Source organism: Amborella trichopoda, chromosome 3, assembly GCF_054954075.1.
Source record: "Amborella trichopoda isolate Santa Cruz 75 chromosome 3, AtrichopodaSantaCruz75HAP2 v2.0, whole genome shotgun sequence".
In the NCBI taxonomy this organism is placed as follows: Eukaryota; Viridiplantae; Streptophyta; class Magnoliopsida; order Amborellales; family Amborellaceae; genus Amborella; species Amborella trichopoda.
In genome coordinates this window covers 14132548-14150965 of record NC_142338.1, presented here as the reverse complement: position 1 = coordinate 14150965, position 18418 = coordinate 14132548, and the positions used below count along the sequence as shown (strand labels likewise).

At 38.1% G+C, this 18418-nt stretch overlaps 1 protein-coding gene across 5 annotated transcripts in view; it reads left to right on the top strand.

Annotated features, from left to right (window-relative positions):
* The window catches only part of LOC18430789 (Core-2/I-branching beta-1,6-N-acetylglucosaminyltransferase family protein), a 71919-nt gene extending 54055 nt beyond the window's left edge, over nt 1-17864 (top strand). For all 5 annotated transcript variants that reach the window (XM_020665159.2, XM_011623779.3, XM_088863573.1 and 2 more), the window contains 5 exons: nt 15956-15994; nt 16110-16175; nt 16648-16794; nt 17314-17451; nt 17615-17864. In XM_020665159.2, the coding sequence (XP_020520818.1) occupies nt 15956-15994; nt 16110-16175; nt 16648-16794; nt 17314-17451; nt 17615-17662 (438 nt within the window). In that variant the 3' untranslated portion in view covers nt 17663-17864. The remainder of the gene's footprint in view (nt 1-15955; nt 15995-16109; nt 16176-16647; nt 16795-17313; nt 17452-17614) is intronic.
* The last annotated feature ends 554 nt before the right edge of the window (nt 17865-18418 follow it).

Genomic DNA, 18418 nt, shown 5'->3' with positions numbered 1-18418 from the left:
CTAGTTCATCTAGACCTCAAATACCAGGATTAATAAGAACTAGAGATAATATAGTAATACCTCATTATAAACCAATACAAAAGGAAGCTAAAGAAGACTCAGAATTTTCTGATTCAGAAATGGACTTTCATGTAATGGTATTAGAAGAAATAAAAATAGATAAAGAATATATAAAGTCAGACTATTTATCAGATGAAAACAAAGATATAAGAGAATGGTATAGAAAAAGATTTGAACCTAGACTAGTCGAATTATTTCATAAAAAATATAATAAATTTTTAAAACAAGAAAAACAAAATAAAGGCCATTCTCTCTCTTTCATTTATCACAAGATTAAGGCGTTATTGGTTTAGCATGGGGGAGGCAATGTGTTGAGAGAGAGGGGATGGGGAGGCAAGGTGGAGAGAGAGAGAGAGAGAGGGGATGGGGGAGGCAAGATGGGCAGAGAGACAGAGAGAGAGAGAGGGGGGAGGCAAGATGGGCAGAGAGAGAGAGAGAGGGGAGTGGGATGGGGGGAGGGAAGGTCTTGAGAGAGAGAGAGAGAATGGGGAGGGAAAGACCTTCCAATTTCTAAATTTCCTCTTTTTTTATTATTATTTTATATTTTTAAATAAATATCTAAAATGCCCTTTTATATATGTTTTGGCTTTTAATAATATGAGGGCGACGGTATAAATGTACTTCACAAGTGATTCTAACTTGAACCTATGTTTTTGGGGGGTTGTTAAGCATAGAAAATTGGTATATATATATAGAAATGATTTCTATGCGGCCAGCCAGCATATTGTAGAATTGTGGGCTTGGCAATAAATATATTTTTTAAATATAATTTGATCCTCAGTTTTAGAGAAGGACCGTTAGTTACAAATTTTTTTAGATGGACCACCTATTCGCATCCATCTTTAAGATGGATGCTTTATACCTCTGGACCACATATTGTAGAAATGCGGTCCTGCTCGCATGAACTATATATATATATATATATATATATATATATATATATATATATATAAAGAAGTTATCAATGAACTTCTATGAAAGGGTTTCGCGGGATTTGGCCAATTGTCCCACTCGTGGGATATCATTGAGAAATAGGAATATGTGTTTTGGTAGCTTTTCCATATATATATATATATAAATGCGGTCCTGCTCGCATGAACTATATATATATATATATATATATATATATATATATATATATATATATAAAGAAGTTATCAATGAACTTCTATGAAAGGGTTTCGCGGGATTTGGCCAATTGTCCCACTCGTGGGATATCATTGAGAAATAGGAATATGTGTTTTGGTAGCTTTTCCATATATATATATATATATATATATATATATATGGAAAAGCTACCAAAAGGTGGCACCTATAATGACTAGTAATATAGGTGGAATTATCGTTGTTAGATCTTGATTGGGTGGTTGAAATAACATGTCAACATTTGAATTTTAATCTTTTTTTATTACTAGATCAAGATGAAATTTGGGTGTATACTTAACACTATTGCATCATATAAACCTATAAAGAAATATTTTCAGATATTCAAATGACCGAATTAGCCTATCATCTTTCAGGGGTATTTTGATCATTTTAAATTTTGGAAAAATATTTGTTTTCAAATTTTTTGTTGTGCCCCCTATTCTTTAGTATACATGTCTAAAATTTCATCTCGATTCGATTTGTAAAAAAAGATTAAAATTCAAACAGTGATGCATTTTCAATCATCTATCAAGATCCGACAATTAGGGTTCCACCTATATTACTCTTCATTATAGGTGCCACCTTTTGGTAGTGTTTATAGAGAGAGAGAGAGAGAGAGAGAGCACATGGTCTGAAGACTACATGGCACTAAAGAAAATTTGAGGAGGTTCAAAGAGTGATTCAGAGTGGATATAGTTATAGATTTACCCATATAAATTAGGTAATAGTTAGTACATGGTCTGGAGACTGCATGGTACTCAAGAAGATCTTAGGAGGTTCAGAGAGCGATTCAAAGTGGATATAATTATAGATTTACCCATATAAATTTGGTAATAATTAGTAATATCATATGTTATATCTATCATAATAATACATACAACATACAAATTTCAAGTGATTTATGCATATAGAATTTGCAATAGAGGAAATAGTGAAGAGAGAAAGAGAAAGATAAATAAGATATATACGTGGTTCGGCAATGGTCCCTACATCCACTGAGGGAGTATCTCATTCATAGGGATTACTCTGGTTTACCAAAGATTTATAGAGTTACAATTCTTGTCTTTTAGAAAACAAATCTCATTAAAACTGTAATCGCACAAAATAGGAAACGCCTAATATAGGAAGCTCTCAATGTCGGAAACTTTATATATTGTTGCTATAACCTTCAACGCTCCCCCTCAAGTTCGTACCTAGATATCCAAGGAGCCCAACTTGGGCAATATCTGATGGAACTTTCTCTTTGCAATAGCTTTGGTAAACATGTCTGCCAGTTGGTTTTCACTTCGAACATAAGAAGTCCTAATAATTTTTTACTGAACTTTTTCTCTCACAAAGTAACAATCAACTTCTATATGCTTGGTTCTTTCATGAAAAACTAGATTGGAGGCTATATGCATAGCTGCTTGATTATCACGAAACATCTTCATTGGATTGACCTCTAGGAACCCAATATCTCGAACTAATGATTTTAGCCATATCAATTCACTTGTAGTTGAAGCCATACCTTTATATTCGGCCTGTGCATTGGATCGAGCAATTACATTTTGTTTTTTGCGCTTTCTAGTAACTAAGTTTCCTCTAAACAATGTACAATAACCTGTAGTGGATCTCCTGTTAATTTGACTACCTGCTCAGTCAGCATCAAAATAAGCAATAATATTAGTGTAACCATTTGGTTTCATCCAAATACCTTTGCAGGGTGACAATTTAAGATATATGAGAATCCTGTTGACAACCTCCATATGACATGATCTAGGAGCATGCATAAATCGGCTCACAAGTCTAACAATATATGTTATATATGGTCGTATCATAGTTAAATAAATCAATTTGCCCACAAGTCTCTAAAAGCGAACCACTTCTTCAAAAGGTTTTTCATTTCTTGAATCAAGCTTGCAATTAATATCAACAGGGGTATCAACAAGTTTGATTCCCAGTTTTCGAGTTTCAACAAGACTAAGACTTTTCATTCGAGAAATGAAGAGTCTCGTTTGGAATGTGCTACTTCAATGCCGAGAAAATATTTTAGTTGGTATTTGATGTCATATTCTTGTAGAGATAATTTTTAAGCTGCATCATTTTTTCTTTATCATCACCTGTAAAGATAATATCAACATAAATGAGTACAACTGTTGTACCTGAAGTTCCTCTTTTCATGAACATGAAAGATTCAGCTGAACTTCTAAGAAACCCAATATTCATCGAAGTTAAGCTGAATTTGGCTTGCCATGCACGAGGCGATTGTTTAAGTCCATACAAGGCCTTCCTTAATTTACATACAAGACCTTTTTTCTTTTCTTTAGAACGTCCTAGAGGAAGGATCATATAGATTTCTTCAAGGTCCCTATGTAAAAAAGCATTTTTAACATCCATCTGATGTAGATACCACCCACAATTAACTGCGCTAGACAAAAAAAACACAAACAATATTCATCTTGGTAACTAGTGCAAAAGTCTCTTTATAGCCGACTCCATAAGTTTGGATAAATCCTTTGGCCACCAACCTTGGTCTTATGTCTCTCAACAAACCCATCACTATTATATTTGATTTAAAAAACCCATCAACATCCAACTGCTTTCTTTCTTTTAGGTAATTTGACCATGTCCCAAGTATGATTGTTGTCAAATGCTTGAAGTTCCTCTTTCATGGCCTTGCTCCACACAGGTTGAGAAGTAGCATTTTGAAAATTAGTTGGCTCGGAATTATTAGAAATTGAACTCAAAAAAGCAAAAAAGCCAGGAGAGAGATTTTTATAGATAATATGATTTTGAACAGGACAAAAAACTGCACGGTAAGTATAAAAATCTTGAAGTCTAGAGGAAGGCTAAGAGATACAAGAAGACTTGCACAAGGGGGGATCTGGAGGGTCCACGGCCACAGCGGAGTCTTCTTCTTCTAAACCAGTTTGGTGAGTTTCAGACGTATCTTCAGCTTCGGCTTGATCATCATGACTTGTTCCGGGTGTGTTGGACACATCATTGGTACTAATACTAGGCAGTGGTAAATGATCTCTTGAACACTCCCCCTAAGTCCTATTTGCAAACCACTCTTGAATATGTCATGAAAATAGAACTTTGTTTCAACAAATTGAACATCTCGGGAAATATACATTTTTCTACCCCTTTTTAGTAGAGGAGTATCCAAGAAGGATACATCCCTTGGAATGTTTATGAAGTCTATCCTTGTTGTGCCTATCTTTTCTTTGTGTAAGTCAATGGAGGAGAAGGCCCCCTACCCATTTTTTATTAATAAAAGAGCAGAGAAAAACAATTAACGTACAACCCTATAGTAGGACAGTTGCACCATATCATGTAATAAAAGCGAAGAAAGAAAATCTGGTGGTTTATGGCACCACACAGTAGCACCGGGGTCAGCAGATGCCCTCTTAGCGAGAGCATCGGCAACCATGTTTGCCCTCCAAAAAACATGTGCAATGGAGCATCGATGAGAAGAAAGTCTGCCATGACAATTATCTGCAATCGTCTTTAGCCGTCATGGAGAATTGCATCGATTCTGAATGACATACACAAGCAGGGTCGCATCACTTTCTATTTGTATTGGAAGGCAGTTCCTCTGATGAACCAACTGAACTCCTTCTTCAAGTGTCAAGAATTATGCATGGTTATTAGAAGCAAAACCAAAAATGCTTTGCAAAAACAGCAATGAAACCACCATCTTTGTTCCCGATGACTCCACCACCACCTGTTATACCTAGATTTCTCAAGGAAGCATCATCAATAGTGAGCTTGTAATTCTGAGCCTCAGGAAATGACCATGCCATTGGAATAAGGGATTCTGACCCCTGTTGACGCCAAGTTATCCAAAGATTACCAATTATAGCCTTTTCTGATAAATGGGAAGACCACTTTTTAACTTTTGCTAGCGCTTGAACATGTACGGTAATCCGTTTCACAATAAGCTTGATCCTAGTGGACTCAAAGACTCTTCAGTTTTGCTCTTCCCATAGAAATCAAATAGCAATAAAAACAATGGAATACCAAATATTACGAAATCCATGAGATTTAAACCCGAAAAGTAACCACCACCTAAGCAAATCAGGGACAGAAGTACCGAGGACAAACCGTTTTCCATATCTCGAAGTTAATGATCTCCATATACCCTGCACAAAAGCACATTGGAATAATAGATAGAAAAGGTTGTCATCATGGTTTATACAAAAGGGACATAAAGTATCAAGCTGCATACCCCGCTGCTGCAATAGAAATGACGTGGGACAATTGATTATGCAAGGCCAACCATGAGAACCATTTCGCCCGTGGGTGGCATTTAGAAGACCAAAGTGCACAGAAAATAGGTTGTGATGAACCTTGTTGCCTAATAAAATCCCATACCCGTTTAATAGAAAGTAGGCCATAAGCAGAGTGATTCCAGACCAATGAATCTTTTTTGGGCTGTAGAAGAAGAGTATAATGCTCAACCTCCCTCCATATATTTCTCAAAAAATCAAATGTGAGAGGTAGTAGAACCCAAGACTGAGGTGCATCTCCTATAAAGTCTGAAACCCCCCTCCCTGTAGCAACCCCCAAATCCTCCTGAATGTCATTACCATGTACATCCGAAAGTGATTGACCTGTTAACCTTGGATCCACCCAGAAATCCACCATCTAACCATTACCAATATTTTATTGTACATTACCTTTAAAGTGCAATAAGCCAAGTAAAATCCCTTCCATGCATGAGAACATCCTCTTCTTCCTTCAACCTCCCATATAAAAGAATTTCTAAAATATCGATGTTTGAAGAACATACCAACAAGAAGGATGGATTTTCCAAAATCCTCCATGCTAACTTCATCATTCCTACAATATTATTGAAATCCGCCATTTCCCTTACCCCGAGACCTCCTCCAACCAGAGTGAGACACACTGTTCTTCATTTTATAAGATGAACACCTTTTGTCTCTGCTTCATTGGCCCATAAGAAGTTCCTTTGTAGTCTCTCTATCATATTACATGTTTTCTTCAAGAGAATGAAAGATAACAGCCAAAAAACCGCTGATGCTCCAAGTACAGACTTAAGCAACTGAAGTCGACCTGCATATGAGAGACATAAAGGCTGCCATGACCCAATCTTACTGAACACCTTATCCACCAGACTATGGCAATAATTATGCCTCAGATTTCCATTAAATCTAGGCCCAAATAACGAAGTGGAAGGACACCTTCAACAAATTATAACTCCATAATTATCCCACATCCTCCCCGTGGTGCACCAAACAAAAAAACCTTGCTTTTAGATGAATTCAAAATCTGACCAGCAATCCTTTCAAACTTAGAAATAAGTTCACGCATAGCAATGGCAGAAGAAATGGATGCTTCACAGAAAATAAGCACATCATCAGCATAAAAAAGATGACAGACTCCATCGTAACACCTTGAAGGAAACGCCTTGGGAACCATGCCTTGCAACATAGTACAATCAAGCCGTCTGCTAAAGAAATCCATGACCAGCAAAAATAGATAAGGAGATAGAGGATCCCCTTGCCTCAAACCTCTCTTCCCTTCAAAATATCCCTTGGGTGAGCCATTCTTCAAAACAGAGAAGGAAGTAGTGGAAATACACAAGCAAACCCATGAAACAAATAACTCAGGAAAATCCAAAGCATGCATTCTTCCCACAATAAAATCTCAGGAAACCCTATCATATGCACTACTCAAATCAATTTGTAGACACATTTTAGGCCACGCTGAATTCCTATGGCAAAGAGACATAAGCTCATTTGCCATAAGGATATTACCTGTAATAAGCGTACCTTTCAAAAATGCAGCCTGCCTAGGGTCAATAATATCAGCAAGAACAACTCGTAGCCGATTAGAATTTATTTTGTTAATGATTTTGTACAAGACATTACACAACCTATAGGTCGAAAATCTTTCATCACCCTAGGTGCATCCACTTTAGGAATCAATCATATAACAGTGGCGTTGATTTGCTTGAGAAGTTGACCTTTAGTGAAGAAATCTTTAAGGTCCAGAAAAGAATCCTTTTTAATGACTTCCCATCCAAACTTGTAGAATTCCACTGAAAACTCATTCGGACCCAGGGCACTTTCATTTTTCATAACCCAAATGCATGCTTTGATCTTCTCCATATTTACTGTGTCCACAAATTTTTCCTTCTGAGAAGAATTGAGATGAAATGGCAGCAAGAATTGATCAACCATATGTAGGTCAATATTGCTCTCTTGAGCCAATAGATCTTTGAAATAACCAATCATATGATTTTCAATGTCAGCCTCAGTAGACAAAAAATTCCCATTCTGATCTTTCAAGGAGATAATTCTGTCATTCCTCCTTTTCACCACAGTCGATAGATGAAAATATTTGGTCTTGGAGTCCCCATCTTTTGACCAATTCTGATGTGATTTTTGCCTCTATAATTTTTCTTCATGGCCCAGAAGAGTCTGCAATTTCTGAGAGCACTCTTTTTTCTCAGACATGAATGTCTCATTGGAAGGATCCATGTGTAAGCTATCATGCAAAGATGATAGTTGATGTCGAACTACTACAATGGATTCCCCAACATAGCCAAACACATCCTTGTTCCATAAACAAAGGTCAGCCCTTAGCCTCTTAAGTTTAGCAACAAAGCAACACATGGGGGTCCCCCCCACTTGGCCTTACCAGGAATTAGAGATAACATCAAAAAAGTCGTGATGCTGCTCCCACATCGAGCAATACTTAAAACGGTTTGGGCCCAACCGGACCCAAATCAGAAATAGAGACGAGTAAGGGACAGTGATCTGAGGTGCCTTTAGGAAGTAAGTGGATTTTGGATTCAAGGAAAGCCAAAACGCAATCAGTAGTTGCTAATGCATGGTCCAACCACCTTCTAATGCATCTTCTGCTCAACTGGCTATTAGACCAAGAGAACCACCCTCTGACTACACCAAGATCAAGAAGAGCACAATCCGACATTACTTGAGCAAAATCGCCTGAATCTGGTAGTAAAGAACTGCTACCCCCCACTTTTTCTAAGGAATCCAATAGAGTATTGAAATCCCCTAATACCAGCCAGGGAAGATTAATAGTTGCTCTTAAAGCCCTCATATGGTCCCAGAGCATGGCCCCTTGGGACACATAATTAGATGCATAAATCCCTGAAACAACTAAGATATTTCCAGTACAAATATGAGTAGCCTCGACAGTTATCATCTTATCATTTACATCAATCACTTTGATTGAGTAAATTAAAGGATTCAATAGGGCTAAAATTCTGGATCTACCCTCAAATCTCATTAGCAATAAAGTTATTATAGAATCCCGACTTTTTAGACCAAATACGTCTAAACTCACACGAAGCTTAGTTTCCAATAAGAAAAGAAGACCAAGATTATGTTGTCCTTTTAAAACCCCAATATCTGAAATTCTGCCCTGACATTCCAAGCTGCCATTGGCATAAATAAAATTAAAGTTTTGGTCGTTTGGTAAGGGAAACCTTACCTTCAAAAAGTTGTTGGAGCACACTGAGCCTTATAAGGTAACCCTTGCTTGTCACCAGTAGCTAATAAAGTTAGTCCTTTATTATCACCAGTAGTTGATAAAGATAGCCCCTTCTTGTCACCAGTAGTTGCCAAAGAGGCTTTTAATTGCGATCTAGTTCGAGCTTGAGGAAGCTTCTCACTATTCGCATGATCCTGCAATCGCTTACTAGAACCTTCCACCGTATCAACTTCCTTTTCCAAAGACTTGCCATGACTTACTGGGACCATGGCTTTTTGAAACTCGACTTTCTACTTGGAATTGTGACCACCAACGATATTCCCCGTGCCATCCTCTAGCGTGTCCCCCTGAGGCTTAGTCACACCCTTACCATTACCATAGGTTTTCGGATCCTCCATAGGCAAGGGATCCAAACTGCCCTCAACATCATACTCCTCATCGTCTTTCTCTATGTCAACAGCGACGTTAACCTGCTTGAGACTGTGCTCACATTCCTTCTGATCATGGCCACGGACTAACAAATGCATGACTGTAGGTGCAACAGCTGCTTCATCAGTTACCATAGTCGCTATGATATCAATATGCATGGTCATAGAATGGGCAGCATCATTTACATCAGCTGGGTTGTCCATAGTCAACAACGAAGCTTCATGGTTCAGAACTGCATTCTGTGGCAAGAGCAAGGATTCGCCATCCTCAACTAGTGACGAAACACTCCCAATCATTGGCGGCAGATCTTCAACATCACCAGACACAAATATTTTCGACATTAGTCATAACTGTAACCTCATGCTCCTGCTGCACTTCAGGATCACCCATAGGAATACAAGTGTCGACTGTATTTTGCTCATAAGAACCAACTGCCTACTCAATAAGAGACATCGTTATCCTCTTGGGCATTGGCTAGAATTTCATAAGTATTAGAAATTATATCCTTCCGGTCCACTTTGTTATTAGCATGAGAACCAACAGTGTGGTCAGCAATCAGCACATTATTCTCCTCTGGCACTAATGGTTTTCCTTCACCCTCCTTTTATATACTAACTGTTGTATCCCTTTGACTACCTTCTAACCCCCTTCCCCTGAGGGTAACTTAAGTACCACCATTAGAAACAACTATTGCACTAACCTTGATGGGAGCCTTTAGACTTAAGCTTGTTCGACGTAATTCAGGCTTATGGCCCGCCCTCCGACATTTAGAACAGATCGAGGGCATGAACTCATAAACTATCTCTTGCCTATAATCCTACCCATAGCTGTCCAGCCAAACTTCAGTCGAGCATATCGTATCTAGATCCAATGCAACACTCACTACTCCTGGGTCAGCCCTTGATCTTAATTTTGTCGGTTTGTCCATGAAGGTAGGCTTTCCAACACTAGAGGCAATACAAAACAGATTTTCTGGCTCCCATTACATCATTGGCAACCTTGGCAATTGGATCGAAACTATCACAGTTTGGTGAGTATGCCTAGAGGGTTTAACTGATGGATTCCATTCTTGAAGCACCGAACATTTTTTGTTGATAAACCATATTCCCCCCCGTACAAGCAACTCCATCTCCTTCCTAGAATAGAATCGAAAAATCAAGAAGCCCCCATCAGCGGAAAATACCTCAACATCATGCTCAAGCCTCCGCATTTTTTTCAACATCTGTTTCATATAGTTCCAATCAGTTCAGCAGCCCAAGAAGTACCCCAATAAGTAGTTTTCCCACCTACTCCGACATGAGTCCATCAACTTATTTTGAACTTTGACAATTTTTTTATCATTAATAATTTCAGTAGGTAAAGTATCCATCTCCTCAAAGTAATACACTCCATTTTGAACACCCTTGGCACCAAATAACAGGTTTGAGTACCTACCCGAGCCCCAACAACTGTTAGCCAAGCTACCATTCTTGTTCTTTGGAACCAAGGATGGAAACTCCTTCCTTACGACACCTTCACCATGAGATCCAGAAGTTCCTATGTCGTTTTTACTACCAAAAAAATGTCCAAGAAGGAGTAATATCCACCTCCTTGCCTTTGCCAGAACCAGCGATAGGTTGACTTCTTATGTTGCCACCTACGGTATGCTTCAAACCAACCACCAAGGATGGAAAGGCCTTCCTTACTGGACTCTTGATGACCCCATCAAAATCAACAGCAGTAGATCTCAAGCCAAGGCCCATCGAAGATATTCTAGGCCAGAATCTTGAACAATCACTCTCTCGGTTCACGATACTTTGAGCTGTACCATCAAGACCGGAAATTATGGACCTAGGAATATCCCCATAAGGAGAAAGAGCTCACTGATCAGCATTCTCACGCACAGCCGTAGGTGCATGCACCCCATAACCATCACGAAAACATAACTGAGACCTTGACCGTACTCAGCATCATTGGCAACCCCAAAGGAGTCAATAACATGATCTGTATCATTGCAAGGGGCAGAACTTCGAACACCCAAAACTATCCCAAGGTGGGCAGCCTCATGACTATCTTCTGTAGAACTAGAAACACAACCCAAAGGCTTGTGACCCATAACTTTAGTGTTCACATTACCATGGCTAACAAGTAACCCATCCTTTTTTGGTAAACATTACCATCAGGAGACCCACCCAAGCAAGAACTAGAACGCACATAAGAAGCATTATGTACGTCAATGCAAGAAGAGATATGATGTTTAGGAGTATTACCAGAGATATTGCCCTTCGCAGACATCAGAGATTAACCTGATTTGAAGTCACCGCCATAGGCAGATACCACACGAAAAGCAGTACCATTATCTTCCTTCATAATATTATCCTTCATAGGCATCTCAGCATGACCATATCCAGATACCACACAATAGGCAGCACCAGAATCTACCTTTGAAGCTAGATCACTAGAACCATAAATACCGTTGATATTAGTTCTATCCTGAGGTGCAGGGTCAAGGATCATAGCCTCGTTGTCCTTTCTGCAATCTTCAGATCTCGTGAGACGAGATCCAATATCATCCGCATGCAAAAGAGCAGGATCAGATCCGTTTGATGATCACCTCCATTAAAAGTGGATCTTCGATTATCAATATTATCCACATGTAAAGAGCATGAGCAGATCTGTTAGACCTGGATCCATCTCCGCCAATAATGTTGTGACCATAAATGAATGGATCATAACCAGATCCATCCCCATCATTATTGAGATGATCACCGCCATAAAAAGAGGATCTTCGAACATCATAAACAAAGCTAATGCGAGCACATCTGGTCATAGCCTCTAAGGGACCAACACCACCATAACAACAAACAAAACTACTACCGTAGAAACGAGAAAGAAGCTCCCGAGGATCAGGAGGTTTCCCCTCCATAGGGAGAGGAATAGAGGGGGTGAGGAAGCCATAAGAGCATCAGCCATCACCATAGAACGCATCCATGGATCCAAAAGGGATATTTATCTTTAAGAATTTTACTCGAAAGTCTGTTAGTCAAATACCAAACAGTTAAAATAGCTTCAGACCAATAAATTTTTGGAACATACATCTGAAACATCAAAGACCTTGTAGCTTCCAAAAGGTATCTATTTTTCCTTTTAACAATTTCGTTCTACTGAGGTGTTCCAACACACGATATTAGTACCAGTGATGTGTCCAACACACCCGGAACAAGTCATGATGAGTCAGCCGACGCTAAAGATACCTTTAAAACTCACCAAACTGGTTTAGAAGAAGAAGACTACGCCGTGGCTTAATCCTGAAAGTTACAGAGTTGAGAGATAAAATAACGGTGTTATTCATGCTCCAAGTAATTCTACTAATAGACATCAAGTTAGAGGAAAAGGATGGCATAAAAATAACTTCTGAGTTATGAGACTTGGAGAAGAATTTGGTCTTACCAACACCATGAACAGGAATCAAGGAACCATTAACCATAGACACAAGGTTTATATTTTTATTATTTTTTAGGTTGGATAAACACTATAAGTTACCATTCATATGATATGTGGCCCCTGAGTCTATTATCCTAGTAAAAGTATCACAAGAAGACATGGAAGCATAACGGTTACCTATGTTTGGGAATGAAGAAGAAGGATCATGTGTGGAGGAAGAACCAGTGTTGTTACTTGGTTGCTGATAATGATCACAGTTGCAGTGATGGGTTTGAGTTTGAATGATTGCGGTCATAGCGGTAGATCTGTCGGTTGTCCTGTTATTGATGGGCCTTGAGCATAGGTATAATACCCAACACCTATCCTTCACATGTCCTATACTATTGCAGTGATCACATCTAGAATACCCTCTATTACTACGACACCTTCCACCATCTTGATGGTTATTAGGGCCTCCACCTTCACCATTAGTTTTAGGGCTTTTTATTTTCATTTTCTCATTATTAGCTACTAGGGAAGATTTCTCAACACTTTCTTCCGAGGTTTTGAAATCAAGATTCATGATTTTCTTCCTAGTTATGTGTCTAAGTTTAGACTTTTCAAAGAGAGAATGAGAAACATTTTTTGACCAAGCAAGATAATTAAGTCCATTCGATGGAGCAATAGGAAGTTTCCTGCTAGAGTTATGTTATGGACCTGCCATTACAATGAGATAAAAGAAGCTAGAAGACTGATCTGATAGTAGCAAACAGGATTAAAGGATAGATGACGCCTCAATTTGGTCAAAGTTGCAGTTGGGGATCCTTTTAATGGATGACGCCTCAGTCTGGTCGAACTTGCAAACTATGGCTCGTCAAGTTCTTCAATAGTTAGAGAAAGGTTTTGCAACTAACCCAAACTAATGCAAGAAATAAGAGAGAGACGTCTTGCAACCAACAGTTGTCAAAAAAAAATATGTTTCCAACCAACCCAAAGTTTGGGGTTCAAATCGTTGCTTGCTTGGCCAATTCAATTAAATCAGAGAAAGACGTCTTGGCTCAAATTTACAAAGCAAGAAGCAGAGAGAGAGAGAGAGAGAGGGAAAAAAAAGGTAGGGATGGACCCATTCAAACTTGCTCCACCACTATGAACGAACCCACGAGATATGAACCACGATCAAGAGAGACGACGCAACCACCATTGAGCAATGAATCGCTATTGCTAGATCGGCCTGCTCTGATACCTTGTAGAATTTGCAATAAAGGAAATAGTGAAGAGAGAAAGAGAAAGATCAACAAGACACATACATAATTGCCCAAAAAAAACAAGACATTTACATGGTTCGACAATGGTGCCTACGTCGAATGATCAACAAGACATACGTGGTTCGGCAATTGTGCCTACATCCATGGAGGATAAACCAGTATTTCATTCATAGGGATTACTCTGGGGTTTACCAGAGATTTATAGAGTTACAATTCTTGTCTTTTAGGAAACAAATCTTATTACAACTGTAATCTCACAAAATAGGAAACTCTCAATATAGGAAACTTTATATCTTGCTGCTATAACCTTCAACAATGCCTTTTGGTATAAGTTGCTTCAACTAAAAACTATCTATATAATTTTTGGAAAAACAAAAATTTTAAATTTTTTCTATCAAAAATATGAGTCGATGATTAGAATTCATTTCTTAATAAAGTACTGTATGGCAGTAAGTTTTAAAGATCCTAGACTGTAGTAGGTTTATTTTATTTTGTATTGTGACAATTATAAATAGAAAATCCAATTATTAAAAGAAAGAGAAAAAATTTAGAATTTATACTTTGGAATTCTACACAATCACACCTTTTAGTTTCAAGGCATAACATCAAAGAGCTAGAGCAGCTGGATCCACTGCACTCATAGTCAAGCATATGAATGGTATACAATATGAATAGTATATAAGTGTCATAAGGTTAGCGTCTGCATTTTGTTCTGTAAAATTTCAAAGCATTACATCAAAGAGCTAAAGCAGCTGGATCCACTGCACTCATAGTCAAGCATATGAATGGTATACAATATGAATAGTATATAAGTGTCATAAGGTTAGCGTCTGCATTTTGTTCTGTAAAATTTCATGAAACCCAAATCAATGGTGTTCTCCCTTGCATAAAACAATCTAGCTGTGAATGAAATAGGATACCAAAGGAACTCCTTGTACCTTGTCTTTTATATTAATGAAAAAGCCCTGATCATATGTGATCTTGGTTGAACTTGTACTCCCATTTATGTTTGTTTTCCTCTCTAGTTCTCTAATCATTTAGGATTCATCTTTTCTCGCATGAACACATTTGACACAAACAGGTGCTAGGATGAGTAGGGTATGTTCCCCAAATTTGGGGTCCAAAGTCCCCCCCCCTCAAGCATGGTTTTGAACTTTGAGGGACATTATAGTGCTCTGCCTTAGAGCGCGTATAGCATACTACCATGGGAGGGGATTTACACTTGCACCCTTGGGCAAAAGACCTACTTTGGAGAATTTTCTTTATCAGAAATTGTGCGATCCACTTTAGAATCACCAGATGAGTTTCTCAACAAAAATTGGATTTTGTGATCTTGAACACGTGATTGTGGCCGTCCAATAGTTGGGAGGTCTTTGTTCATTCCTGGGCTAGGACGTTACTTTCTTCAGGGATAAAATTATTCCTTTCTCCAGGTTTATTGCTCGGTTAAGTAGGTTACATCCCTATAATTTGGTGTCCTAAAAATAATAGTAGCTAGAGAACTTTACCCAACAGAGCAATGTGCGTTTTACTACCATGGGAGAGCCAATCCACCATCCGTTGGGTTACAAATGAGCCTCTGTACTGCTTTTAAGTCGGCTATCAGAAACAGTGGCTCATGCACTACCTGTTCATGCTGTGAACATTCTAAATTTATTTTTTGGTCATGTGGAGAGCTGTTCTAGCTACTAATTTGCTGTGATTTTCTGCAACATGAAGCACAATATTCAAAGGTAAAATTATCAAAATACCCATGAGAGATTAACTATTTAACATTTTACCCATTTGCTACTATTCCAACTCAAGAACATGTGTTCTTTTATGGGTATTTTGAAATTAAATCAAAAGATATGATAAGATGTTAAACTGTTCATCTCTCATCGGTAATTTGATCAATATATTCAAAATATCCAGTACAGAATCATGTTCTTTTGGTCACTTTCTTTTATTGGGTGGTGCAGTAGTACATCAAACTTGGTATGAAGTGTTGCGATCATTAATAACTAACCATTCAAGCCCACGTTCATTCCTCTTTTGTCAATTTTTGTAGTCTCTTAATTATGGAAAAGAAGAGAAACCTTTTTTTATATTACTTGAGATGTTGCATTCTCCTGCTTCCTTTTTCCTTGAGAGTTCTGATACTTGTGTGACATGAAAATTTTGACAATTTTGTGCATTTTGTGCAGAGACGGTCACTTCCAGAATTCTGGAGAGACCATTCCCTAGTAAGACTTTTCTCTCTTTTAACTATCATTTTGTTTCCAATGTAGAAAATGAGTTTGTATTACAATTAGAAAAATAAAATGAGTTTCTATTAATACATTCACTTTGTTCTTGTAGCCTACAGATGCTTCAAAAGAACACAACTGTATCCCAGATGAACATTATGTCCAGACATTACTGGCTGTAAGTTTCCTTAACTACTCCTTCATCTTTGATCATTCTCTGTATTTTTGGAGTTCATTTTCTTTTGCATTCTGGGATCATCTTATAGGGCTGTAGATCTCTATTGGGCATTCTGTGAGACTGTTCCATTTGTCCAGCGGTTGGAATAGGAAGGCTTATTTGCTCTTGCATTTTGATACTAGGCATGCTTGATCTCTTTTTTGGTCTCCTGATGAAAGAGTTATACTTGCTGAAAAAGGCTGGGGAGAGAGAAGAAGCTTTGCATATGGAGTGATGTGTTTACCAAAATGCATACTTATGAACTTCGTTGTCCAATGAGAGAGAGAGAGAGAGAGAGAGAGAGGGAGGGAGCTTTGCACATGTAGTTGCAAGTTTACCAAATTATGCGGATGCTTCCCACTGCAACATTTCTTGCTTTTATTTTTATTTTAAAATTGATTTTGACGATTTTCTTCTGGTTTTGAAATTTCAGCTAAAAGGACTCGAAGCAGAGCTGACTCGCCGGCCACTTACACATACTGTGTGGGACATGTCATCCAAAGATCACGAAAGGCGGGGTTGGCATCCTGTTACTTACAAGCATTCTGATGCTACTCCTCAGTTGATACATGACATAAAGGTGCTTGAAGAAAGATTACATCTGTAATTAAGACTAATTTTCATACATTGTTGGAAACACTTGTTTCCAACATTCAGTCTAATCTCGCTGCAATCTAAAACATGGACCTGCATGACAACGAATGAGGTTTCAAACCCCCCCCCTGACCTACTGGAAAGAACAGTGTGGGACTACCCTTCCTCTGTCTTTCATATTAATTATATCTAAGTTATATGCCTCCACTAACAACAAATTGAGATTATCTCCCTTACTAATTTTTTATTGTTTTGGCTCTTATTTCTTTTTGTCGTGTTTCTTGTTATCTATATAATTATTGCCGATACCCAACTTGACTCCAGCCAGTAACCTGCTGACTCAAGTCTTAAGTTGGCAAATTTCCTGATGATAAATTTATTTCCACTGGATACATTTCTCAACCGTATGCTATTGTCAGAATACCATTTTGCAGTGAAATAGCCATTACTGTTCTTGATTAGTTATTTAGTTGTCTATTGACGCATCTTTAATCTTACCGTGCAGAGTATCGACAATATCCATTATGAAACAGAGTACAGAAAAGAGTGGTGCACGAACAAAGGGATGTCAGCTCCATGTTTCCTGTTCGCAAGAAAATTCACTCGCAATGCTGCAATTCATCTCCTAACTCATATGAAATATGTGCGTAAATTTCTATCTAGATTTTTATGTTGTGAATGTCAGTTCGCGCCCTAAGTCACCTACACTAATACTTGCCCATTGTGACTCCTTTCTATATATTTTCATAATTGGTGTTTCATGAAGAAGCAAGAGACATACAAGCTTTGTTTTACTGTTTCTGCAGGCTGGCGAGCATGATGATGATGCAGAGTCTGAAATGCGCAGCCTGTGAGATGCCTCACTTGTATGGTTCCAATTTTTCATTGTATAATAACAATAAAAATTGCTGCCCTGCCAGGGCACATGAGGTCAGTCTTTGTGTATATTTTTGTTGCGACTTCCATGCATATACGTGTATATCATTTGCATGTATACATGTATGTATTATGAGTTACCTGAATAAGTTTTGAAAAATAGATGGCTCGAATTTCTAAGGAAGGAGAAGGTTGGGGTACCTGGTGTGTATAGGAATGGCGACGAGAAAAAGATGAAATGGAAAAGAAGTGCAGAATACTAGAAGGTTTTGTAGAAACGAGTAATATAATCAATTTAATATTAAGATGGAGAGAGTTTTACTCTAAAAACTAAAAAATAGTGCAGTTTAAGATGGTACTCAAAAGTAATCTCAATTGGAAGATGGTTTTTTCTATCAGAATCACACCATCCACTTTTTAAAGGTCGAGGGGTTTGGTTCAATTCCAATCCCAACCGTCCACTTTAACTGTTGAGGGGTTTGGTTCATTTCCAACTGTCAATTGATTTGCATGAGTGAAATTTTACAAAATAGAAAAATATAGTAAATAAACCTTTGCAACTTTGTTTTGTTGGTCTAACTAAAATGGTTAGTCCTACTAGCTAGAGCCGATTAAATTTTCGACTAAACCCAGTTTTTACTTACCAGCCAAACTGATCGGCTAACTATTTGGAACTGGTTTTGATGACTATAACCTCTACAATGTGATGGTCCTTTTGGGAATTACTGTAATAA